Below are 23866 nucleotides of genomic sequence, written 5' to 3'. Positions count from 1 at the left end.
CCTGGGTGGGAACCTGAGCCAAGAGGAGCCAAGAGGGGCTGGGGCGAGCCTTGGTGACAGTGTGAATGTGTCATGTGCCATCCTTGCCTGGCATCCCTACACAGCACCCCCCTGGAGCTGCTGTGCTGCTGTAGCTCCAAGACCTGTTGTTTTTCAGGTCACTGCACTCTCAAGCAGAGAGCAGCTCCTTTGCTATTGCCCCTGACGTGCGTCACATTGCATTGGTTTGTTTGGAGCCAGCCCCTCTGATCCTGTCGCTGACAATAAGGAATCCTCTGGCACTGCTGCTCCAGAGCCACATCCCAACACGTTCCCTCCTGTGGGTCCTGCCTCCCCACTCACATCTGGGGCAGTGGGGGAGGGTTAGCTCTGTTTCCTGGCAAAAACTGAGGCTGGGCTGGTGTTTGGGCTGGGATTTCGGTGTTGTGCTGTTTTACTGCTGTTCACATCAGTCTGGGGAGGATGCTGCCCCAAACACTGCTGTGTTTGTGCTTGGCTGGACAGCATCAGGCATGGGATGGGCTCCTGTGGCTGCTGAGGTAGGGAGAGAGAGGGAGAAGGCACTCTGCCCCTTCTTTGCCTCCATACTTACCCATCCCAACAAAACCATCATCCTCACTTCTCTCTTTGAGGAGGAACCCAGAAGGAGGCTGAGCTCAAAGTCCTGGATGTGTTGGCCACTCCTGCAGCTCCCTGCCAGTGTGACACGGGTACACAGTGCCACTGGAGAGAGGGGAGCAGGGACCATGGAGCTGATGGTTGGCCTTCACCCACCTGTAGGATTTGGGTGGTCCTACAGTGAGGCAGATTGGGACCCAGGATGCCAGAGTTTATCCCAGGCCTTGGGAGACAGCTGGTTAGAGTGGAGTGGGGAAGGGCAAATGGAAATCAAGGTGCTTGGTTATATAGCAGCTAAGGAAACGGTGGTCTTTGGGAGAAGGAAAAGGAAACAGAAGTCAAAGGTCCTGGAATGAATCAGCCTGCCTGGGGTTGGTCTGCTGTATTACCTAAGGCACCTCACCTGGACTTCACCTGCTGATCAACAGAAATGGGATTGCCCAGACAGTTTTTCTTACTGTCATTTCTCTTGGATTATTCGAAGGAAAAGGCTAATGAATAAAAGGAAATTATTAATCCTTTGTTTTCCATTGGGGAGGGCAGGACAGGGGAAGCCACACAAACCTTTGAAGGTGTGAGCAGCTTGGGCAGACCCTGCATTTTCACCCCTGGAAGCACTTGAGCCAACAGCAAACCATTTCCGTGCCTGGCATGTTTTTAACACCGGGCTGATTTGTGCTTAAGTGTTCCTCTCCTCCTACTCTGGACTGCAAGCCTCATAGAAGGTTGATGTTTCTGTGTTTGCCCCTAGGGGACAGGAAGCTCTTTGTGGGCATGTTAAATAAGCAGCAGTCTGAGGATGACGTGCTCCGGCTCTTTGAACCGTTTGGGGTCATTGATGAATGCACGGTGCTCCGTGGACCCGATGGGAACAGCAAAGGTGTGAACCCTCTGTGTGTCCTGCCCTTTGTCCCTGCCCTGGGTAGTGCTCACCAGCCTCACCTTCCCACTGGGGCACTCATTCCCCTCCCTGTACTTAGGGGAACCCATAAACCAGCCAGGAACAGGGAGCAGGGCAGGAAGAGTCCTGTGCTGCCTGGAGGGATTGGGGAAGGTGGGCAGAGACTGAGGGAGCAGGAGGGGAAGCAGAGCACGATGAGTAGCTGAGCTGTCAGGGTCACTCGTGAGCCTGTTCTGTCCAGCTGGGGCTGCAGGCTGAAGTGTTTGTACCCACAATGAGGAGCCCACAGAGAATTTGGGGAAGAGGTGATCAGGGGCAAGGGTGGAGATGGTGTCGTCATCTGTAGAGTTTATCATTGAAGTAATAATTTGAGACCCTTCCTCTTTTTTCCAGGGTAGAGGACTTGGGATGAGTCATCCTTTTTGTTCCCTGCTTCCTTGGGGTGGCTTTCCTTTGCCTTACCTGAGATACAGACACTGTCTCTTGCGTGATGGCACTTTCACAGCAGTCCTGTCACTGCAATCTCCTGTGCTCTTTCTGTCCCTTTCCAGGCTGTGCTTTTGTAAAGTTCTCATCTCACACAGAGGCTCAGGCAGCAATCCACGCACTCCATGGCAGCCAGACAATGCCCGTGAGTATAAGGCCAGGGGACCTACCCTCTTCCTAATCCTTGTCCCACTTCCCTGTTGTAGGGACCTCCCCACACTCTCCAAAAATCCACGACAGGTTCAACAGCAGTGTCCACTGGTGTGGCTGGGAGGTGTGTGGGTGTGTGTGTGCCCGTCTGTGCTCCACTCAGAGTGACCATCCTGTCCCCTGGGCTGCTGTTTGTGGCCGTGTTTGTCCAGACTGGGAGGGACAGCACTCACAGCTGTAAAAGCCAAATAAAAGAGAGCCAAAAATCAGGCCATGATTTTGTGTTGGAAACAGCTACCTGTTCAAAACTGAGCAGGGTGGAAGCTGACAGTTCAGCCACATGGGTGGTCAGGGCTTCAGTGTCTGAGCACTCCTTGGCTTCTCTGATTTAGGCAGTAGAGGAGGCCCCTGGGGCTGGGTGTGGGTGGGAGCCCTTTGTGCCTTGTGTGGGGTTGTGTGGCTGTAGCTGGGCCTTCCTGTGCAAGTGGAGCTGCAGCTGTGGCCTCATCTCTGGCAATCTCCAGCCTGAATTTGGGGCACCTCACGGACAGGACAGTGCACTGCTGCAGCCAGGGAATTCCCAGCTGCCTGGAGCTGCTCTGCCTGTCCAGCCAAGCTCACAGTGGTGCCTGTGGCCATCGATGCCCTGGGTGTTCCTGGCTGCACCATCACTGGTGAGTGCAGCCAGGGATGTGTGCATCCACGTAGGCAGCTGTGTGAGGGGAAGGGTGTGAGAGGGAAGGGTTGGATGGACAGACAGATGGGGAAGGGCACAGCCCAGGTTCCAGGCAGCTCCCCAGCACTTCCACGCCAATATTTGCTCTTCTGCTCCTCTTCCCACTCCTCTCTGCTGCCTGTCCTGCCCCGTCCTCCCTTGCCTGACTGCTGACTCTCTGGCTGTCCCACGCCTCTTCTCTCCTGCCTCCTCTCTGTCTCCTCTCTCTGTGCCTAGGGTGCCTCCTCCAGTCTAGTGGTGAAGTTTGCTGACACAGATAAGGAGAGGACCCTGCGCCGTATGCAGCAAATGGTGGGGCAGCTGGGCATTTTCACTCCATCTCTCTCCCTGCCGTTCAGCCCATACAGCGCCTATGCGCAGGCTGTGAGTATCCCGCGGGGGTGGGGGGGGAACGCTGCCCTGCTGGCCCCGGGCAGCCCCTGGGGCACCTCAAACTGAGCTCCTGCACCTCTGGGAAAGCTTCCCAGCCCCTGGCAGCGCTCCTGGCTCGTTTCAGCACTCAGCTGCCTTGTCTTGCAGAGTTTTTGTGCGTTTTTCTCCTGGAAATGGTGGGGCAGGGGAGAGCTGGGGCCTCCTCAAAGTGAGCCTGGGATTTCTCTGATGTTGTTGGAGGTGCTGGGAGCAGGTCAGTCATGACCCACTTCCTCTCTGTCTTGTTATGAGGAGAGCTCAGAGCCTTGGCTCCTGGGTGACGTCTGACACAGCTGTGATACCAACTTGTGAACCCTTCCTCTGGCTCTGTGACACAAATGTGTGTCTCTCTGGGTTTGGAGCAGCAGGAGAGCTCTGGGAGCCAGCTTCACGAGTTCATTTCTCTGCTGACATTCCCAGGAGGGCCCTGTTCCCCCAGTGCTGTCTGTGGCTTCCAGATTCTCTTACTTGGCCAGTGGGACTGTGGAGTTTGCAAGGTGCTGGGGAGGGAGCAGTGGGTAGCAGAGAGCCAGAAGTGTTTCAGCAGCCTGGCTGTGCTTTGGGTTTTAGTGAGAGAGCCTCCTTGCCTTGGAGCCATGGTGGCAATTGCCATTGATGTTCGAGGAAGGTCCCAAACTCAACAAACCCCAGATCAGCTGTGGTGGAGCATTGTTTGAGCCTCCTTGGTGACTGTCATTTTCAGGTCTCTGCTGCCAAATGTAAAGTCCGTGGAAGGAGGCTCAGAAATTGCTCAAGGCACAAGAGATTATTGTGTTGACAACTCAAAAGTAGATACTGTTACTGAAAGTAATTTTGTAGGGGGGAGTGCAAATAAACCTGTTCTTCTTGTGTATGTGGACACCTCTCCTCTGGCTTCAGCAGCTCCTTGATGTGCCTTCCTTTCATTCACGTGACAGAGGAGGAACTGCTTCTCAGCTGTGGGCTGTTTCCTCAAAGATTCCCCAGAAACTGCCAAATGCATTTTAAGTGTGTGGCAAAAGTATGGATGAGAAAAAAAGGAAGTACATATGAGGCTCCATAACTTAGGGGAAATTTGCAAGCCAAACATAGAATTGATCCTTTGTCACCAGTCACCTTTGTCGCCACTTTTTGCCAGGATCCTTCTTTTCTGTCCAGGAGCCAGAGGTCAGAATTGTAGCCAGGCATGAGATGATCATCCTGGTGTGTCTCCTGCTGTCCTAGAGATGGCCCTGACTTGGGCATGGTGTGGTGGTGAAGAAGGCAGGGATGGACCACACAGTGAGGTTATACTGGCAGGAGGTGCTTTATCAGCTTGAGGTCCAGGCTGTGCAAGGAGGAAGAGCAGTGAGGGCTTCCAGACTCAGCCTTTTAATCTTCAGGAAGCCCTGCTGATGACAAGAATGCAGTCAGGTCTAAGCTGTGCCTCCCTGCTTGTCTGCATCTTCTTTCACCTCAGTTGTGTCTGTTACTGTGTTGCTCTCTCTCTGATTCTTCACTGGCCTTCCTGCTCTGTGACTTTGTTTTGGCTTTCCCCTTGACTTGAGACTCAGCCTGTCTCCCACTTTTTTGGGATTTTTCCCTTCCTATCCTTTTACTTCCCACTGGGTTTGGTTCTCCTTTTTTTTTTTTCCCCTGAGGCACTGACCTCGCACCTGACTCTTTCTTCTCTTGTGCCGTCACTGTCTTTGGTCTCCCTTGTGGAGGAGAGATCCCAGCCAGTCCACACACACACAGTGCCACCATCAGAGGGAGAGGGAATCAGCCCTTTGGAATGCTACCTAACACCTCTGCAAGTGGGGGCAAAAGAGAGGGATTTCCTTGCTGAATCTCCTTATGGTTCCTCAAAATGCTCTGCCATGGGCAGCCCTTGGCAGCTGGGACCTCTGGTAAGCCAGGGCTCAGGGGAAGCCCAAAACCCCTCATGCCTTCCTGAGTCTGGGCATGGAGGAGTAAATGCTGCACCCAAGGTCCCCCCAGGGCTGGGAGATGCAGCTGACCATTCTGGATTCTGACCATTCTGGATTCTGACCATTCTGGATTCTGACCATTCTGACCATTCTGGATGTGGCTGAACCAGACTGACAGGAGCAAGAGCTGCTGGTGCATCAGAGGCATCACAGGTTCTTGTAGCCATAATTTAATACACAACAGCTTCCTCTCCCTGTCCCCACTGGGTTTGCTGAATTACAAAGCCAAAGTGGTCCCCAGGGGTTTAGGAAGAAGTTTGGAGCATGGGTTGTTTTTGTTTTGTTTTCAGTTGTCTGTTTTAAATTTGTATTAATAACCTTCTTCTTCAAAAACTATCTCAAATTAAACATGAAATAATCATATACTAAGTTCAGTCTAAAGTTATTCAGATCTATGCAAATATGCAAAATAAGGTACTTAAAATGTCAAACAGTGCATGTTAGCTGAAACTGTATGAAAAAGTTTCATCTGGGAAGTACAACTGGCTAAGCATCTGAAAGCAGTTTATTTCCATGCTTAAATCAGGTTTTGATCCCAGGTGCTTCTGCAAATGAGTTCATTTTATTCAACAAGTTATTTGAGGTGGACTCAGGGAAATGTTTGGGAGCTGAAAAAAAAAATTATCAATAAAAAAGAGGCCTGAAGTCTTAAAAAACAGCTAGAGCAATTTACTAAGTGCTTATAATGCTTGAATATTCCTTGTATATCATAAATCAATTGGTTCCAAACACAAAACATAATTTGTTCACACCTCCCCCCCTTTCATCTCTGCTCTTATGGTTCATTATGGTAATTTTATGTAAGTGATGAGAACAATTCCAGAGTGCCAATTTGGTGGTCATGTAGCTGGATGGAGGCCTTGGTCCAGCCACAGCCTGGCACAGAAGAGGCATTAATGAAAAAAGAGGAGATCAATATTCACATAGTGAGTAGGAAACGTGTTGGTTCCTGCACCCTGGAGTGGGGTCAGGAGCAGGAACTCGTGGGGGTCTTGCTCAGCAGGGCCCTGTGACCCCAGGGAGGCCTCGTTTCACTGCAGCCCTGGCTCGGGCTGGCTCCCAGTGACAGGAGTGCAGCGCCAGGGGAGCCAGGGATGGTGTGGTGGTGAGCAGAGAGGTGATACCAGGAATCTGTACTTGATACTTGTCCTTTCTGGAATGGCACAGGAGTGACCCCTGTGCTGTCAGTGCTCCTGCCCCAGAGCCCCGCGCTGGGACGGGCCTGGGAGCACTCACCCATCCCCAAAAAGGGCTCGAGCCAATTTCACCCCGGGGCTTTGCTTGTTCCAGCTTACAGAGGCAGCCCTGCCATGAAATTCCTCTTCTGTTTGTGCTAAAGCCATGATCAGCTTCTGTGTGAGGAAATGGGGAGGTTTAGCTAGCCACAAACTTCTCACAGTTACCAGATCCCTCAGCTGAGCCCTGGGCCCAACTGCCTTACTGAGTTCAGCCCTTGGTGAGGAGGTGGGCTCCTGGAGAGCTCTGTGTCTGTGTTGCAAAGCAGACAGTGGGGTGTGGCAATGTCAGGAAGATTTTTGTTGTTTCCTTGGGTTTTGCCTTGTGTCACCCCTCAGCTCCTCCTGAGGAACTCAGGTTTCCTAAGAGCCATGCCTGTGCCTCCCCTGCTCTTGCTTGATGTGAAGACAAAGCCGATAAAGGGCTGGATAATTTTGCATCCAGAACTAAGTGTTCTTTGCCAGTGCACTCAGAGGGCATCTTATGCTTCCACTGATGGTCAAATAGGACCAGAAGGATTTTTTTTTCTTCTTTTAACCCTCCTCCCAACCCTCCCACCCTTCCTTTTGTCCTGTGCATCTCTGCCTTGGCAGGTGTGTCATGGCACCACGAGGAGCTGATGTCCCCCAGCCCCAGGGTGCAGGGCAGTGCCAGGGGACAGCCTGAGCTCAGGGGTTCACAGGCCAGAGCTCAGAGGACAAAGCAGGCCACGAGAACTGGGCCTGGTGCCCATGCCAGAGCAAGCCCTGCGTGTCCCAGCACAATCTGCTCGTGGAGGCTGGGCAAAAGCAGAGGGATCTGGGCCCTGTTCCTCGAGGCAAAGCTGTGTTATTAGATCTGCCACTGTCCTGGCAGAAGTGACCAGGGAGAGGGGCCTGTGCCTGACAGTGCAAGGGCCTGTGGGGAGATGGTGCCAGGAGCACAGCCCTGACCTGCTCCCTCCCCGCTGCAGGAGCTCTGTGAGCCAGAGGGGCCTGTCCTGATGCCCTTGCCCAGCTGAGTGAGCCACAGCCCCTCGGGGCTGCTGGCCCACGGACAGGGAGAGGCATGGGGGTGCCCAGCCGTGGCCCTGGCTTTGTGTTCTGGGATGACCCCTGAGCTGTGTCCCCTGCCTGCAGGACAGGGTGGCTCTCATGGGTGGCCACTGTCGGCAGGGACAGCAGCTGTGTGAGCACACGGCTGCAGGGTCCTCGTGGGCCCCGCAGTGGGGCTGGGCCTGGGGAGCACAGCCACCACTGCCCACCCCAGCAGGTCTGGCGGTGTCGGGGGAAGCTCCAGGGCAGGTGGCAGCACCTGGGGGAGGTGACAGCCAGGCTGGTGTGCACAGCCTCCCCCAGCTCTGCAGGGCCCTGGCAGCAGGAGGCCCTGACTGCACGGTCCTGCTTTGCAGCTGATGCAGCAGCAGACCACGGTTCTCTCCACCTCCCACGGCAGCTACCTGAGCCCGGGCGTCGCCTTCTCCCCGTGCCACATCCAGCAGATCGGTGCCGTCAGTCTCAACGGGCTGCCAGCCACTCCCATTGCACCAGCATCAGGTGAGGCCTCCCCGGGCAGGGAACCCCCTGTGTGCTGGCCCAGCACTCACGGGGCCCAGCCGGGTAAAAGAGTTCTGCACCTCCAGGTCAGCAGCTGCATTAACTCGCTGCTTCCCAGCAGTGCAGCCTCTGAGCACAGCAGCCTCTGCTCTGCACAAATTCCTGCAACCCCCCTGACACCCTCACATGTTCAACACACATCTTCTTGCCCTACAGCTGTGCATTTTTGCTGCAGTTTTAATAAAGAAGAACTGGGTTCCCAGGATTGCACTTAACTCTGAGATCAGCAGTGCCGCTGTTCATGATCATTGTCCCACAGCAATAATGCGTGTTGGGTTCAAACCCCTGTCAGAGCAGGCATGTGTCTTGCCAGGTGCTCTGCAAACCCAGATCAAAGGTGTTTCCCCCCAAAGCTCTGACAGCACTCACGACTGGCAGTTCTTCTCACACTCTTCCCACTAGTGCTGCCTCTTAATTATGTGAAGGCTCTAGCAGCAGTCTGCCATTTCCACGTGCCAAATAGAAGAGTTAATGGCTTCATACACAGCAGTCTTGCCAGGCAGGTGGAAGTGGGGAGCAGGGGCTTTTTGGGACCTTGACTTTCATGGGATGTCCTCTCTTCTTGCTCTCCAGGGCTACATTCACCACCTCTCCTGGGAACAGCGGCCATGCCAGGACTGGTGGCACCCATTTCCAATGGATTCACTGGAGTGGTACCATTCCCAAATGGGCATCCAACCTTGGAAACAGTTTACACCAATGGCCTTGTGCCATATCCAGGTATTGGAAGCAGTAAAAAAAAGCCCACCATGCAGAGACCTGAGGAACTGCAATTAGTTCCTCTTCTCTGGATTCCCCAAACTTTTGTAGCTCCCTCCCAGCCAGGCACTGAGACTCACCTGGGGGTGAGGGTGGGAAATAACACTGCACACACACACACACAGAATGCATGAGTGATTCCCTTTGCTGTGCTGCTGATTGTGTTTTTCTCTGCAGCCCAGAGCCCTTCAGTAGCAGAGACTTTGCACCCAGCCTTCACAGGAGTTCAGCAGTATGCAGGTACCAGCTTCCCTTGTCTCCCTCAGGCCCTTGTGTGCCTGACCAGATCCTCAGGTAAATGGTTTGTTCTGTCTCCTTGGGCTGCAGCTGTGTATCCAACCACCACCATCACCCCCATTGCACAGAGCATCCCTCAGCAGCCTCCCATCCTGCAGCAGCAGCAGCGAGAAGGTGAGGATCAGAGTGGGAATAGGGGTGTCCAGTGGCGTGGGTGGGATTTGTGGAGCTCGTCTTCTGCACAACAGAGCCAATGGAGAGGAGACTACACTAATTTTTGTCCACTGATCTTTAATGCTGGAGCTGGGGTATGGAAACAACCACATGTCTGCAGTGAGTGGACTGGGAAGGATCACAGGATGTTTCCTGAACTCACATCTGGCCAGATGCTGCCAGGTGCAGAGGGGCAGTAGGCCCTGGAACACCTTTCACACCAAAGGGGATGAGAGTCAGCACCATCCCTATGGAAAGAGCACCTTCCCAGGGACAAAGAGTGCTCATCCCCCTCTTTCCTGGTGCCAGAACTACAGTGGAACCAGTCAAACCAGCCTCTCCAGTGTGCTCTCCTCTCTTTTCAGCCTTCATAGCCTACTGAATTTATTTTCAACTTACTTCAAAACTGGCTTGAATAAAATTTGGAGGCAAAGGCATTATCTCTCTGCTCCTGATGGGTAGAGCAAGTGTCAGCAAGGGAGCGGCTTCTTGTGCTCCTAAGGAGCAAGTGAAGGAGTGGACAGGACCAGGTCAGCCCATAAACTGGATCTGTGGCAATCCAGGAAGTTTCCAGTTAAGGCTGTGGCTTCTGGACTGAAGGCCACGCTGCAGGGAGTGCTACAGCAGCAGCTTTCACACAGCAGTGTCTGCCACTCTCCTAGGACTGGGACAGCTGTGAGCTCTCACCTCAGCTGATTTCCTTCCAGCAAAACAGCACCCAGACACTCACAGAGTTGGTTGTGTTCAGCACCCTGTGTAGGAACTAGGCAGGTTTTGAAAGAGAATCTGCTCTCCAGAAACTCTAGTTTTGTATAGTGTCTCCCAGTTGCTCTTCGAGAGCCTTCAGATCCCTTGATGGGCCAGTGACAGGGACAAGCAAGGGGAGGTCAGAGTAGAAGGAGGCAGTGCTAGGGCTCTCCTCCAGTGCTGTGCTGTGAGTTGAGCCCATTTCTCTTCCCCTGCCCTTTGGGGGCTTTCTGTTTTGTCCTTCTCCATCACCCCCACACCTGCAGGTCCTGAAGGCTGCAATCTCTTCATCTACCATCTCCCCCAGGAGTTTGGAGACAATGAGCTGATGCAGATGTTCCTGCCCTTTGGCAATATCATCTCCTCAAAGGTGTTCATGGATCGTGCTACTAACCAGAGCAAGTGTTTTGGTAAGTGTAGGCAAGGGAAGCATGATCAATAATAATGACACTGGTAGTGGGCATGGCACCAACAGTGCCATTGTCATCCATCCTGTGTCCTTCCTTCAGGTTTTGTGAGCTTTGACAACCCATCCAGTGCACAGACTGCTATCCAGGCCATGAATGGCTTCCAGATTGGCATGAAACGCTTGAAGGTCCAGTTAAAACGGCCCAAGGATGCCAACCATCCCTACTGACAGCAGTGAGCACGCAGGAGTCACTTCTGCAGCACAGGTAAACTGCCCCAGCAGGGCACAGCTCTGGTCAGGGTCCAGCTGCTCCCTGCAGACTGGGAGGCCAGGAGTGGAGGCAGTGACACAGCTGGTGAGGCAGAGGCTTCACCTGAGCTGGGTGACCAGAGCAGGCCTGGAGATGATGGCCAGGTTCAACAATCAGCAGGCAAATCTGTGGCAATGGGGCAAGCCCAAAGCCAAGCCAGAGAGTCAAGATCAGGGTCAGGTCTGGTGGAGTCCAGTGATTGCCAGGCAATATATATAATGACGATATAAACATTGAGGTGGGAAGCCAGTCCAGGGGTTAGAGCCCAGGTAATGAGATCCATGGACAGGGCAGGTCCATGGACAGGTGGAGACTGGCACTTGCACACTGTGTATCAGACAAAGGCTGATGGCACAGAGCTGTAAGGAGACTCTTGGAGCTGTGGGCAGTGTGGACAGACAGTGCAGGTGTCTGGTCAAGTTCGTCAAGGCCTGTGAGTGCCCTCAGGGCCCTGACAGGCAGATGGTTCCAGTGGCCTGTTTGTCATCTAAGGAAGGTTTTACTCTGCTGTCCAACTGTTCCCAAAAAGCTTTTGACTGCCTAAAAAGGTAAAAAACCCAGTAGTTTTCAGCTGTTACATGGGCCCAGAAGTTAGTCTGCAAACAATGCTTTCTGGGGTAAGAAGAGACAATCCCATGATTCACAGGGATCACAGAAAAGCAGAGAAAAGGTGAGACCCTTGAAGGGCTGCTGTCCAAGAGGCAGCTCGTGCCAGCCTACAGATGGGGAACAAGGGAGGGCTGATCTGATTTGGGTCAGAGTCCTCCATGTTTAAGCAGCAGCAGCAGCTCAAAACCTGAGGTTTGCACAGATGTCCTCCTAATCTCCCAATTCCCTCCCTCCTCCATTTCTGTTCAGGTGAAGGGAAAGTCCAGAGGAAGAATTTCTGCTTCAGGTTGATTTTCAGAGAGGCCAGTAAATTTATCGACTCTTTTGACACCACCCCTTTCCTTCCTCGGCTTCCCACCTTACCCACCCCATCTTCCTCCTCCCCTCCTCTCCAAGACATGCAATTAAAGAGAAGGCTCAATATCTGCCCAGGAGGAAGATTTTTGCCAAGCCTGGACTCGCATATTTGCTGCTAACGTGGTGCAAAGCAAAGGGACCAGCAAACCAGCAGCCCCTGGGACACGGAGCTCTTCCTCTCGGGGTGTGGCTGGAGAACATGGACCAAGCAAACCCATGGTGTGTCTCTAGGTTACTGCAGTGATGTGTGGAAATTTACTTCCGTCCCTCCCTCCCTCCTGCTCTGTTTCTGGCCCTTTCATAGATAACTATAAATATATACAATCTATTTTTTTTTTAAACTAGCTCACAGGACCAAACTTTTCCATTCAGAGACTGATTGCTTGCAAGAGGTATTGGAAATTAGGGGTTTGCCTTTGCAACAGTGTCTTCTCAGCACGCACTGCAGATAGGCCTGAACATTTTGGAGAGAGGGAGCTGGGGGTGGGTTGGGGAGAGAGAGAGAGAGAGCACATCTCTCTGTTCAACATGAGCAAGAAGAAGGAGAAATACATTTCTCCAGGATTAGGGCACAGTCAGCTGCTCAGCTTGAGTCACTCATCCACCTTAGCACCAGCCTGGTTAAGGATCTGAAGAGCTCTGTCTTACCTTTCCAAGGGCTTCTGCAGATAAAGCTCCTGGGATGTGGTGCCAGCCCCTACCCTGAGCACTCCGTGATTAGGCTGAAAGCACAGGAAATCAGTCCCCTTACTTAGAGGAACTGCACTGCCTCCCCACACATGGCACAGATCCGTGTTTCACAGCTCTCCATGGCAACTGCATTTTCTCGATGAAGGCAGGAGAAGATGAGAGAGTGTGAGCAGATGCAATCTCCAGCACAGCTAGAGAAGGCTCCCAGGGGCTGCACACTGCCTCCCTGTGTTGGATACCAGCACTGGAGAGTGGGCAATTCTCCTTCCAGATGACACAGGACGTTTGCTCCCTCTGAATTCAGCAGGAGGACTCTCCTCGTGCACCCGCTGCAAAGCCTTCCCCAGCAGATGCAAGGAAAATAGGATGAAAGAGGGTTCCATTCTGGGATTTTCCTCCCAGCTCCCCCTCCAAGAGACAGATTATACATTATGCAGCATATACATATATATATACACATATATATATATGTAGGGACAGCTCTATACACTATATACACAAACTCTAAAGCACAGAATGTAGTTCAGAACTGGATTTAAAAAAGATCCCCTGGGAGTGGGGGATGTGTGTCATCCTGACAAGGCACATCCCTTGAACAGTTTGGAACAGTCTCTTCGAGTTTCTACAAAAGTAAGGAAAGGAAAGCAAGGCAGAACAGACCAACAAACCCCAGAGTGATTAGGAATGAACAATTTCAATATTCCAGAGTTTGATAAGGTACCACAAACACTGGAGTGTGTGTGAGGGTGTGTGAGCACATTGAAATAGGGACAAGAGAGTTGGTGGGGCAAAGTTGGTGCAATTGATACTGAAGTGAGCGATGGGGATTTTGGAGAATCTCGGCCAACTCTCATTCTCCTCCAGTTTGCCCTTTGTTCAGGTGTTTGTGGCACAGTCCTTTAAGTACCTTCAGATCTCCTGAACCACCCTTCTGTGTCTGACGCTGAGAGTTTATGAGAGGTGAATGAAGCTGTGAGAGTCTGTGTGTTTCTATAGTCCATGTTTACTTATTGTAAATACCATTTTTATACTTAACATCTATTATGTATGTGATTTGTATAATGTACTTTATTTCTGCTACAAGTAATTTCATGAAGTTTAAACTTAGTCTAATTTTGAACAAAACAAAAAAAAAAAAAAGAAAAAATATGAACAAATGCAAAATGGGAAAAAAAAGGACTTTGGGAATCCTAGGTCAAGCTGGTTTAAAACAAGCATTTACAGTTTCTTCCATCACAGTTACTGATGTGACTGTACAATGTTACAGGTGCGATACAAGCTTTGTCAATGTCAAATTCCTCACTCTGGTCAAAAAAAAAATCCTAAATTTATTTAATAAAAGTTTTACTTGCTAAGTAACTGGGGCTCTACTTCATGTTGTTAGTTGCACCTGCTTTTAGGTAATGCTTACACTTTGTTTTAAGACATTGCCAAAGCCCAGGGCTAATTTAACAGGCCTGGGCCCACAGAATCCAGGGGACCAATATTTCTTCACAGAGGAAGCATCAACACAACACCAACACATTAAAAACTTGTTTAATTAAAATAGAGATCAAAATTCTACTTAGAGGTAGCAAGAGGGTTCATGGAATCCAAAATGAAGTAGTGGAGGAGGATGTCCCAGGACATCCAGGATGTCCCAGCCATTCCAGGACATCCTGTGCAGACAGACAGGGGTTAAAGCTGGGGCTGAGCAAAGGCTGGATGCAGTCAAAGGAGACAGGTGAGGCTGAAGGAGGAGGGGAGATGGGAGGAGAGCTAAGGAAGAGTGAAGAATGGGAAAGATCTCTGATACGTAGCAGCAGCAGAATCATGGCTGAAGCATGATGACTGATCATGAGTCACGTTAGGAAAAGGGGACTTTGCCACCACTGCTGCCCTGCTCCTGCTTGACACCAGTGGTTAAGTGGGATGCTTAGTGGGATGGCAGGAATGTGATTAGAAGGGCTATAGGATGAGACTGGGCATCCCTCAGGGACTGCTGTAGTTATAGAAAGTCCGTAGCACCTGGTTCCCGCTGCTGGGGAACAGAGCCCAGAGCCAGCAGAGCTGCTGCAGCCACCGCGGGTAGAAAATCTCGGGCGTCCGAGTGGCTCCGCCCCGGACGATGGCGAGCGCGGCCTCGGGAGCAGGGGAGGCACTGATGTGCACTTTGCCCCTGCAAGGCAATGGGCACAGGGTCACTCAAAGCCAGGCAGCCCCTGCTGGGGTTCGAGCTGGGCACACTGACCCCACAGGGCTCTGCCTGCTCCTGTTCCATGATGAACAACCCCTGTGGTGTGCCCAGGCAGGCACGCTGTCCCCAGGCAGATGCACACACCCTCTTAGACAGAGCTGCTGTGCTTTTTTTTCATATTTTCAAGAAGAGATGTGCAGACAAACACATACCTGGTGTACTCCAATGCTGACTCGGTATCAATCAGGCCCAGGATGCACAGTGTGACAGACACATCTCTCTTCTGCATGATGAGCTCATGGCGCAGTGAGCTGAAGAATCCATCCAGTGCAAACTTGGTGGCAGAGTAAGAAGTGGTGAAGGGAGTGGGCATTTTCCCTGGGAAGGGAAAAGAGAGAATGGAAAACCCTGGGAAAGTGGGTGTAAGGAGGATCCATGGAGAGGGAATCTGGGAGAAGATGCAGGCTTTGTCATACTGTATCAACTCATGTTCTGTTCAGGTGAGTCTCCCTTTATGTAAGTATATTAGAATACATATTACTATATTATTAAGTATTTATTATAATATTATTATATACTATGAAAAGCACAGTTTGAAAATGTGTTTAGGAGGTGAACAAAATATGAACAGTATATATAAACAGTACTGGGAATCATTTTTTCCACAAGGCCAGCACTTACTCCAGGTAAAGTCACCAACCTGTGAGGGAAGAAACAACCACCAGAGCACCTCTGTTCTTCTCCAGGGTGGGAAGAGCTGCTGTTGCAAGAGCCACATAACTCAAAAAATTCACCTAGAATGATAAATGTAGACATGGAAGAAGCAAGAGGGTTTGGAAGCATGAGCCAAGAAAGTCAATAGAGTGGTCAGAAATGGAAAGGAGCATGATTTGGAATTGCCTTTTCAAACATCAAATGAGAAAAGTCATCTCTACAGATGGGGACAAGCATTGCATCCATGAGTCTTTCAGATTCCAGAAAAAACAGTGAAGAAGATCCAGAGCAAAGGTTATTCCTGGGCTTTAACATACAGATTTCCTGACAAGATTCAATTAGCTGTCACTGCTTATTCTTTACTCTGCAATCCCTACCAAAGATACCAGTCTCAGTTTGCTCCCCTTGTAAGTTTCTCTTGACTGAGATCAGACTACAACGAGGCACAAAATTCAGCATCTCTTCAGAGCTTGACTGTTCTCTTAAATGATAAGAATTTCTTACCTATGTTCCTAAGTTCCCACTCTCCAGCAAAAAGCCTCTTTCCAAAATGAAATAGAAACTAGCATGGCCCACGTGAATGTAGAAGATTGAATCAAGAAAACAGCTCTTCATTTCCATGGCCCCAAAACCTGGCACCAGGGTGATTCTACAAGAAAACTCTAAATCTGTGAACAGCTACTCAAATGGCAGACACCATTTCAAACAACTTTGTGTTCTGCAATTGTGCACATGCCAAGACCAATAGGCTGCTCACTCAGAGACCTTCCTGAACTAAACACAACTGCCTGGAACTGCCCATCAATCCTAAACTCCTGGGCGTGGATCCACAGACATGGATTTGCCTTGGAGCTTCCCAAAGCTGTTCCAGGAGAAGCCAGGCTCACCAGTTCCAGGTGAGCTGGGAAGCCTCACCTGCATGAGCCAGCGGGTGTATTCCACATCTCCAGTCCACTCCTGGAAGCGGTTGGTGCCGATGTGGTTCAACACGAGGTAGTCCAGGCCCCCTAGGACAGCAGAAAAAAGCAGTCACACAAGGGGCCCATCCCCTGACCATCAACCAGGGAGCTCAGAAAGGCCAGGAGGGCTCAACCACTCCCTCAGAAGGCTGGAAGTGCTTTACCATGAAGACAGATAAAATATGCCCATCTGGGAGCAGCTTTGACTGCTCCTCAGGAGTAGAACTGAAAGGAAAACTGTCTGACTTTGACAATAACTCCCTGAAATGACGTTTCAGCATGATTCAGGCTCAGAACTTAGTTCTGGTGGTACATCTATGTCCTTAACACCTTTCTCAGTTCAAAGAACTGAGCAAAGAACATTCTAGTAGGAAGCTCCTACTAGAGAATGAGAACTGTGCATACACCTGAAAGCCAAAGAGATGCTCAGGATACTTACCCAGCTTTTGGACAGCAAACTGAACCACCTTTTCAGGCTCTGAAGGGGAAGACATATCTGCAGGGATATAAAATATCTTATTTGCTCCGAGTGTCAGGCATTTCTCCATCACCTTGAAAAAGAACACATCCCAAAGATTAAAATATTTGGAAAAAGATTAGGGGAAAAGGGCACCATAAAGCACATACTACAGTCAGTGAGAGTTAGTTCTGGACAGAGATACACTTTAATTTAAACTTTATTGCTGTTTGGGCCATGGAGAGCTCATTCTGCATCCTGACTTTGAATCTGCATCCTGCAAAGAGTTACCTCTATTTATCTGTCTGCTTAAATGATCTACTATGGGACAGGATCAAGATTCACTGGGAAAAAACCCAATCTTCTTCAGAAAAAATCTTCTGGAACAAGGGTTATGATTTACATTAAGTTCTTCTTTTTTTTTTCCAGAATAACTGGAAAAGAATTCATCTTTCATAATTCCTTTGCTATGCAGTGTGAATGTGCCTGGCATTATTTTAGCTATTTGCTGAAATAATGCCTTCTGGTCATTAGGAACTATTATTATGCTCACTGTCTCCAACTCACTTTTTGCACCATTTCACAGGGAAGAACCTTCCTTGGAAGTCACACACCTCCACAATTAAAGAGTTACCATTTCTAAATGTCCCATTTCATAAAGATGAAGTCTCATCTGTTAGAGTTGGTCAAAAAGCATTTAACCTACAAAAAGTCTTGAGTTTTTAACAAAACATTACAATTTGGACTCTGAAAAGCTGCACAATATTAGACAGGAATTGTAGTTCATGGAGTACCTCAAATTGAAGAGAACCCATAAGGATCATCAAATCCTCACAGGACTCCCTCAAACCAAACCATATAATTAAGGATGTGGCCCAAATGTCCCTTGAACTCTGACAGGCTTGGTGCCATGACCACTGCTCCCTGGGGAATTTACTCCAGGGACTGATCACCCTCACAGTGGAGAACATTTTGCTAATGTGCAGCCTGAGCTTTCCCTGATACAGCTTCACCATCCCCTCATATAAATAAATGCTGAGGCAGTTAAAAGCACAGGCACTGTATTTGCATCTTCTTGTACAGGCCAACAGTAAAAGCCTGAATGTCTCATGTCTTCCCCCATACAAGGATGAGGTTCTTACCTTCTGCAGCACAGCTTCCCTTCTGGCAGTCAACACAATTTCAGCCCCAAATCTGGCATAGTGATATGCTATCTGCTCTCCAATCCCAGCACTGGCTCCAGTCACAAGAACACGGGCACCAGACAGGCTCTCTTTTTTATGGGAAAGAGAATAAAAGATAGAGAAGTAAGTGAAGAAAGAAGCAGAGGAGCTGCTCTTAACTACCAGCAGAGCTTTAAAGAAGAAAGATGCACCTAAGCTCAAAATTCTTGCTGCTTCTCCAAAACTAGAAGAGGCAGGACTGGTGATGCAACGACATGATGATGCCAGCTAGCTGTGCCATTTTTCTCCCCACAGAGACAGCAGGATCCCTACTCTTAGATCATTTTGTCTTCCTCTTTGTTTCAAGTTTCTCTTTGTTTCTGGGAATGAAACATTGCTTCAGGGCCATCAACTCCTTAGTAAGACTATGGGTAGGAATGAGACCATCAGTCAAAGTTTGGAAATTCAACCTCTTCCCTTGTGTGAATTATATTATCAGCTTGAAATCATCCCCCTGGCGAGCCTACCTGGGTTAAAGTCGTCTTTCCAGAAGAAAGCTATGAGCCCAGCTACAACCCCTGTAGCACAAAGCACTTTTCCAATTGGCCTCATATCCCTCCAAGCTGTGAGGAACAAAGTGAAGTCTTGAAGCTGAGCACTTCAGCCAAAATAATACTGCGTTATCCTTCCTCTGATTCCTGGAGCCAACCTGCAAGAGGCACGTAAAGGGTTTTGTAGAACCGAGAGCCCACCTGAGGGGTCTCTCCCCCGGGAGCCACAGCCACCTTGGTCAAGAATAAAAAGGATCTTTCACCGGCAATTCCCACAGCGCTCTGCACTCAGAGCCAGCCACCACACACCGCGAGCCTACAGGAGAGAAAAAAACCCCTTAATCTTAGTGTCTAATCTTAGAGAACTCTTAATTCATTAAAGACTGTGACGGTTGGCAGCAGTGACACCAAAGCAGCCGGATCTCGGGAGGGAGGCGGCGGCACAGCCCACAGGACGGAGCCTTGTCTGGATAAGAACAGCGGGATGAGCTGATCCGCCACCGCGCTGCGACACAGCGCGACAAACAGGCGGCGGGGACAGCGCCACAAAGGCGCAGGAGCCGCGCTCGGCCCCCTCACACCCTCAGCCCTGCCCGGCCCCTTCAAGCTCCTCACGCCCCTCAAGTCCTGTCCGGCCCCCTCACGCCCTCAGCCCTCCCCAGCCCTGCTCGGCCCCCTCACGCCCCTCACACCCTCAGCCTTGCCCCTCTCTCTCACACCCTCAGCCCTGCCCGGCCCCCTCACGCCCCTCAGCCCTCAGCCTTGCCCGTCCCCCTCACGCCCCTCACACCCTCAGCCTTGCCCGGCCCCCTCACGCCCCTCACGCCCTCAGCCTTGCCCCTCTCTCTCACGCCCTCAGCCTTGCCCGTCTCTCTCACGCCCTCAGCCCTGCCCGGCCCCCTCACGCCCCTCACACCCTCAGCCTTGCCCCTCTCTCTCACGCCCTCAGCCCTGCCCGGCCCCCTCACGCCCCTCACTTCCCTCACGCCCCTCACGCCGGCGGCGCGGGCGGGGCCGCGCGCGCATGTGACGGTCCCGGCCCCGCCGCCGCCATGGCCGCCCGCCTGCTGCCCGCTGCCAAGTGAGTCCCGCGGGCCCTGCCCGCCCTCCCGGCCCGGCCCGGCCCGGCCCTCCCGCACCCTCCGCACGGCGTTTCCCCCCCGAACTCCCCGCCCGCCCCCCGCGCCTCAGTGCTCACCGCTGTCCCCGGCCCGTCCCCAGGCCCGCGGCCGGCCCTGTCCCGCGGTTCTGCTCGCCTCGCTCGGCGCCCTTGGCCTCGCCTGCCCCCGCCGCTCCCCGGGTGTGTCTGCACACTCCGGGAGGGCCCTGGCTCTCTCTGAGGGCGGACATGGACACGTAACATAACCCGGGAGTAGCGTGGGGCTCGGAGCTGCTCGTACACCCACAGCGGGGCAGTGCAGAAGGGTATCCTTGGGGGCCAACAGTGCATTTTAGCAGAGAAGTCGCTTTTCCCGGAAATGCATGTGAATACACGACTTTAAAAATTGGTTCTCTTGTCAGCTCTCTTGTATCTGTTTTATGTCCTACTACTGCAGTACCGCTGTCTGCCAAGTTTTGGGTTGTCCCTTTGTACAATAGCTTTTGCTGTTTTTTTTTTAAAGGGAAAACATCTCTCTGTGAATCTGGGAAAGTCACTTACCTCCGATCTCTTATGTATAATGGAAATGCTAATAAAAGCCAAATATTCTTTTCCCGTAGGTTGCCATCACAGCTGTAAAACTGGTGACTGCTCATCATGCAGGGAAACTTTAAAAGCCTTGGCAATGCAAACACCCTGGCCAGGTGTTCACTGGGCTGTAGTGAGCTTAACAAGATCTTGGTATCTGTCAGATTTATTAGATAAATATCAGATTTATCAGGAAGAACCACATTATTAACATGGATGGCTCGTCCACTGCAGAATTCTTTAGTTGCTTTTAGCAGAGGAATATGCCAGTGATTCTCAGGCTTTAAAAAGTGGCACATGCTCTTGAGGAAGTTGATACTTTCTCATTTTTATATTGAAAACCATCGTTGATAAAATGTGAATTAGGAGTAGTTTCAAGGGGCTGACAGGCAATAGTTGTCCTGGGAAGACAAGGAACATAGGTAGGTATTTTTCTGCTGATTTTTACCTACAGTAAGACATGAGTTTTCTTTATTGATGCCCTTTTTGATAGTCACAACCACTGAAAGAGATGCACTGATGGTCAGAACACGAACTGAACTGTTTTGCTTTCAATTCTTTCAGGTTTCTGATCAAAGGAGGCCTGGCTGGAGCTGCTGTGTATGTGGCATATGACCAGGGGCTGCTGGGCAGTGGCACAGAAGGTGCTGAAGCACTCAGAAAAGCTCAAGAAACGCTGCCTCCAGCTATCCAAGAGTGGACAGATTACCTGGGCTGGGAGGTAAGGGCTGCTCAGGTGATCCCTGCAACACAAACACTTCTGAATCAGGAAGAGGAAATATAGGGGTGATAGTCTGATTCCAGTGAGGCTGGCAGGAGTTTTACTGTTGAAACTGGATTTCACATTGCAAATATTTTGAAGAGGATTGAAATGGAAGGTGAATAAAAGGCTAAATTTGAAGCAGAGACATTGATCATTGATGTTATTTCAAAGGAGAGGGGTAAGCAGCCTATGCAGGGCCAAGGGGGGGATTGCAAGTTTTCTTCTGAAGGATCCTACTTGTTTTTAAGAAAAACCATGAGAATATCATCCTCCCAATTTTTCACATTACTAACAGTTCAAGTTGAATTTAAATTGCTTGAAGAGGTCCCTCCTCTATGAGTAGTTCTTAGTTTTTAAAATCCTCAGAAAAAAGGATTGCTTAAAGTTTGAGAAGATTTTTCATATTACAAACAATTATAAACTAACAGAGACGGCCATGGAGAGGGTTTTTTTCAGGAGCACCTAAATAATATGTTCTACTTTTTGCACCTACTTTATATTGCAGGAAAGAGCAAAGCCCAGACTTTAAGCATCATGTCTGGTCCCTTTTGAGGCTTATGGAGAGTAGGCACCCAAGTATTTTTGAGATCTGAGGTCAAGAGGCTTTGCCAAGGTGATGTGAATTCCAAGAGAAACCCCTTGAGTGCTGATATTTTGTCTCTTTTTTTCTAGCTCCCATCCACTCCAAAAATTGACTTTTCCCTCTCTGCTTCCTGGAATAAAGGTAAAATAACTGCTCACTAAATGAGTCTGAGCTCAGTCTTTGGCTTTTCAGAAGGGAAGAGCATTCCCATTGTTATTAGAATTTTAGACATTTTTGTTTGAAGGCCAAAGCATGATATAAATACCTAGTAATATATAGGTCTTATGGTGCAGCAAAGAGTCTTTATGCAATTGTGGGGAAACACAATCCACAAATAACTGTGACATGTCTAGCATCACCCATGGAGTCTGTGCAAAGGCCAGAAATAAAACAGGACTTACACAAAGAACTGAGCTCAGTCCTGTAATTGTCTTAGCTCATGTACAGACCCTGAAGTTGGAATTTCTGTGTCGCAAATGCTCAGGGCTTAAAGAGATCTACAATGGTGGTGTTGGAAATTGGGAAATTTGGCTTGAATGATGATCTTGGGGTAATTCTTCTCTGCTTTGCTTGCAGGGGTGCACACAGTGATGTCTGCCTTGTCTGTAGCTCCCACCAGGGCCTGTGAATACACAGTGGAAGGCTGGAAATACGTGAAGGATCTTGTGAAATGAACGCGTTCTCCAGAGTTCAGGATTCTCTCAGTTCACCCCTCTGGAGGGCAGCTCAGCCGTGTAAGGGCTACAATAAAAGACTTTGGTGGAACTTCCATTTGTATTTGGGTTGGTTTTAGCCTGCAGAGTGGAATAATTCTTTGTCTTAGCACTCATCCAAGGCTCCAGGAATCACAGATAGTTGTGATGAAGTGATGGCCATGTGCTGAGAACAGCTTCTGTTATAAAGCTTGGAAATGAAATAGATTATTCTGAAGCTGAATTAATCTTGAAGGTGAATGCCATCTAATTCAAACCAAGCCAACAAGAGTTCCAAAAAAAAATTAAAAATCCAAGGTAACAGTAAAAGATGGCCTAGGAGGATTATACAAGCAGAGGGAAGAGTAACTGAGCAAAATTTATCTGCATGAAACCTTTTGTTAGCTTGCACTATGCCCCAGTTGGCAGACCGTGCACATTTTCATTTTAATGTGGATAAAAACTTTCACAAGGTCACTTTTCAGTCACAGCCCAGGCAAATGGGCTGAGCACCAGTGGCCTGGAGGGCACCACTTGTAAAATAAAGTTACAAATTGATTCTATGTTTTTAACTCTCTTTGATAGGATTGTTGCAATTACAGAATGTGCCAAAACACAGCTGCAGAACAGGGAACAGCAGGAGGGGAGAGGGATGAGTCCTTACTCAAGTCAGGAAGCAAATATAGAACATGAGGATGAAGGAGGATTTGCAGTTTTGTTTCCTTTTTTAACAAATAGATAACACGATGAAGCCAACTGCACAGAGATTTCAGAGGATTTGACTAAGATACAAATGGCTTAAGTTAATTCCTGAAGGATGGGCCCATCAGCAGCTCTTAAACCTGATGGTCCAGATGGAAGCTTCAAGCTCAGTAAACCTTGGAGTTGTGTCCTGCAGGTGCCAGATGCTTCACAGCACCCCAGAACCCAGATAACCTCTATTAATGCCCCATTTCTTCTCTTAACTTTCCAATGTCCACTGCTCTTGAGGCAGCACAACTTTGGTTCCAGGTCTACTCCCCCTTCTCACCAGGTCAAACCTCCCACCAAAGAGATCCTGACATTCATCTAGAGTCTTCTTCTTTCTGGCTTTGCTACAAACCAAATAGAACCACTTTGGGCAAAGCACACCATGTACAAACAGAATACTGCACCTCTGCTATGCTCAGAACTTGAGTTCTCCATGCTTTTCAGGATCTTCTGTACCACTTCTTTGCCTTTTGATGATTGCTCTCCAAAGCTTTGTCATTGTAATATGCTTTCTCCATTGATGAATGAAAAAATATCTTCAGGCAACTCAAAAAAACTCCTTCTCTAAAGATGGAAAAGCCCCAGTGACCCTACAAATGAAAGTAACAGGAGTTTTTTTCTTCTTGGCATCATAAAAGCCGTTTTAGGGTAAGGCTAAGGTCATGTTGCTCCAAACATGTCTGCATGAGGACAAATTATAACCTGGCTATGACAAAGGAACAGATCATTTGCACCAATCTCGATCATGTCAGTTCCTCAACACAGAATTATGCCAAAGCACAGCCAGTGGCTGCTTCTAAGGAAATTATGGACTGCTAGGTAAAATTACTGGGCTATAAGACTGGTGGTGTTTTGGACTACCCTGATCTATCAGAAGCTAAATAAAGTGATCCTGACAAGCATCTCTGTGCTGTCTTACAGAAGCTGTGCTGCTATCACAGAATTTAGCTCCTTTTTC

The 23866-nt window shown here is 49.8% G+C and overlaps 3 protein-coding genes across 8 annotated transcripts in view; 2 read left to right on the top strand and 1 right to left on the bottom strand.

The window, feature by feature from the left end:
* Nucleotides 1-13772, top strand: part of CELF5 (CUGBP Elav-like family member 5) — a 37021-nt gene extending 23249 nt beyond the window's left edge. For all 4 annotated transcript variants that reach the window (XM_053965753.1, XM_053965752.1, XM_053965755.1 and 1 more), the window contains 10 exons: nucleotides 1370-1498; nucleotides 2071-2150; nucleotides 3108-3254; nucleotides 7878-8022; nucleotides 8656-8802; nucleotides 9019-9081; nucleotides 9169-9252; nucleotides 10305-10448; nucleotides 10548-10712; nucleotides 11616-13772. In XM_053965753.1, coding sequence (XP_053821728.1) covers nucleotides 1370-1498; nucleotides 2071-2150; nucleotides 3108-3254; nucleotides 7878-8022; nucleotides 8656-8802; nucleotides 9019-9081; nucleotides 9169-9252; nucleotides 10305-10448; nucleotides 10548-10675 — 1067 coding nt within the window. In that variant the 3' untranslated portion in view covers nucleotides 10676-10712; nucleotides 11616-13772. The remainder of the gene's footprint in view (nucleotides 1-1369; nucleotides 1499-2070; nucleotides 2151-3107; nucleotides 3255-7877; nucleotides 8023-8655; nucleotides 8803-9018; nucleotides 9082-9168; nucleotides 9253-10304; nucleotides 10449-10547; nucleotides 10713-11615) is intronic.
* A 161-nt stretch (nucleotides 13773-13933) lies between these two features.
* HSD11B1L (hydroxysteroid 11-beta dehydrogenase 1 like) lies at nucleotides 13934-20646 on the bottom strand. Of its 3 annotated transcripts, none has more exons than XM_053965758.1 (9): nucleotides 19632-20646; nucleotides 18668-18749; nucleotides 18410-18591; nucleotides 17862-17992; nucleotides 16702-16813; nucleotides 16219-16310; nucleotides 15290-15383; nucleotides 14802-14967; nucleotides 13934-14571 (listed from the first exon to the last, which is right to left on the bottom strand). In XM_053965758.1, exons 3-9 carry the CDS (start codon nucleotides 18492-18494, stop codon nucleotides 14385-14387), a joined length of 867 nt encoding a protein of 288 aa, XP_053821733.1. In that variant the 5' UTR covers nucleotides 18495-18591; nucleotides 18668-18749; nucleotides 19632-20646; the 3' UTR covers nucleotides 13934-14384. The 3 variants fall into 3 exon arrangements, with proteins under 3 accessions (XP_053821733.1, XP_053821732.1, XP_053821734.1); XM_053965757.1 differs by lacking the exon at nucleotides 19632-20646 and adding an exon at nucleotides 18840-19086; XM_053965759.1 differs by lacking the exon at nucleotides 18668-18749.
* On the top strand, nucleotides 19422-22235 carry MICOS13 (mitochondrial contact site and cristae organizing system subunit 13). Its single transcript, XM_053965760.1, has 4 exons — nucleotides 19422-19514; nucleotides 20685-20841; nucleotides 21556-21607; nucleotides 22043-22235. The coding sequence occupies exons 1-4, from the start codon at nucleotides 19486-19488 to the stop codon at nucleotides 22138-22140; spliced, it is 336 nt and encodes a 111-aa protein (XP_053821735.1). The 5' UTR covers nucleotides 19422-19485; the 3' UTR covers nucleotides 22141-22235.
* Nucleotides 22236-23866: the final 1631 nt, after the last annotated feature.

The sequence above is a fragment of the Vidua chalybeata genome, chromosome 27, assembly GCF_026979565.1.
Source record: "Vidua chalybeata isolate OUT-0048 chromosome 27, bVidCha1 merged haplotype, whole genome shotgun sequence".
In the NCBI taxonomy this organism is placed as follows: Eukaryota; Metazoa; Chordata; class Aves; order Passeriformes; family Viduidae; genus Vidua; species Vidua chalybeata.
This window is presented reverse-complemented; position numbering and strand designations above follow the sequence as displayed.

Excerpts from the sequence above, each read along its gene's own strand:
- HSD11B1L (XM_053965758.1), bottom strand. The coding sequence starts at position 18,494 with ATGAGGCCAATTGGAAAAGTGCTTTGTGCTACAGGGGTTGTAGCTGGG. Across the intron at positions 16,814-17,861 it reads GGGAAGCTGTGCTGCAGAAG|GTGATGGAGAAATGCCTGAC; the intron begins GTAAGAACCTCA and ends TTCTTTTTCAAG. Across the intron at positions 14,968-15,289 it reads GGTTGTTTCTTCCCTCACAG|GGAAAATGCCCACTCCCTTC; the intron begins GTTGGTGACTTT and ends TTCCCTTCCCAG.
- MICOS13 (XM_053965760.1), top strand. The coding sequence starts at position 19,486 with ATGGCCGCCCGCCTGCTGCCCGCTGCCAA. Across the intron at positions 19,515-20,684 it reads CGCCTGCTGCCCGCTGCCAA|GTTTCTGATCAAAGGAGGCC; the intron begins GTGAGTCCCGCG and ends CAATTCTTTCAG. Across the intron at positions 21,608-22,042 it reads CTCTGCTTCCTGGAATAAAG|GGGTGCACACAGTGATGTCT; the intron begins GTAAAATAACTG and ends CTTTGCTTGCAG.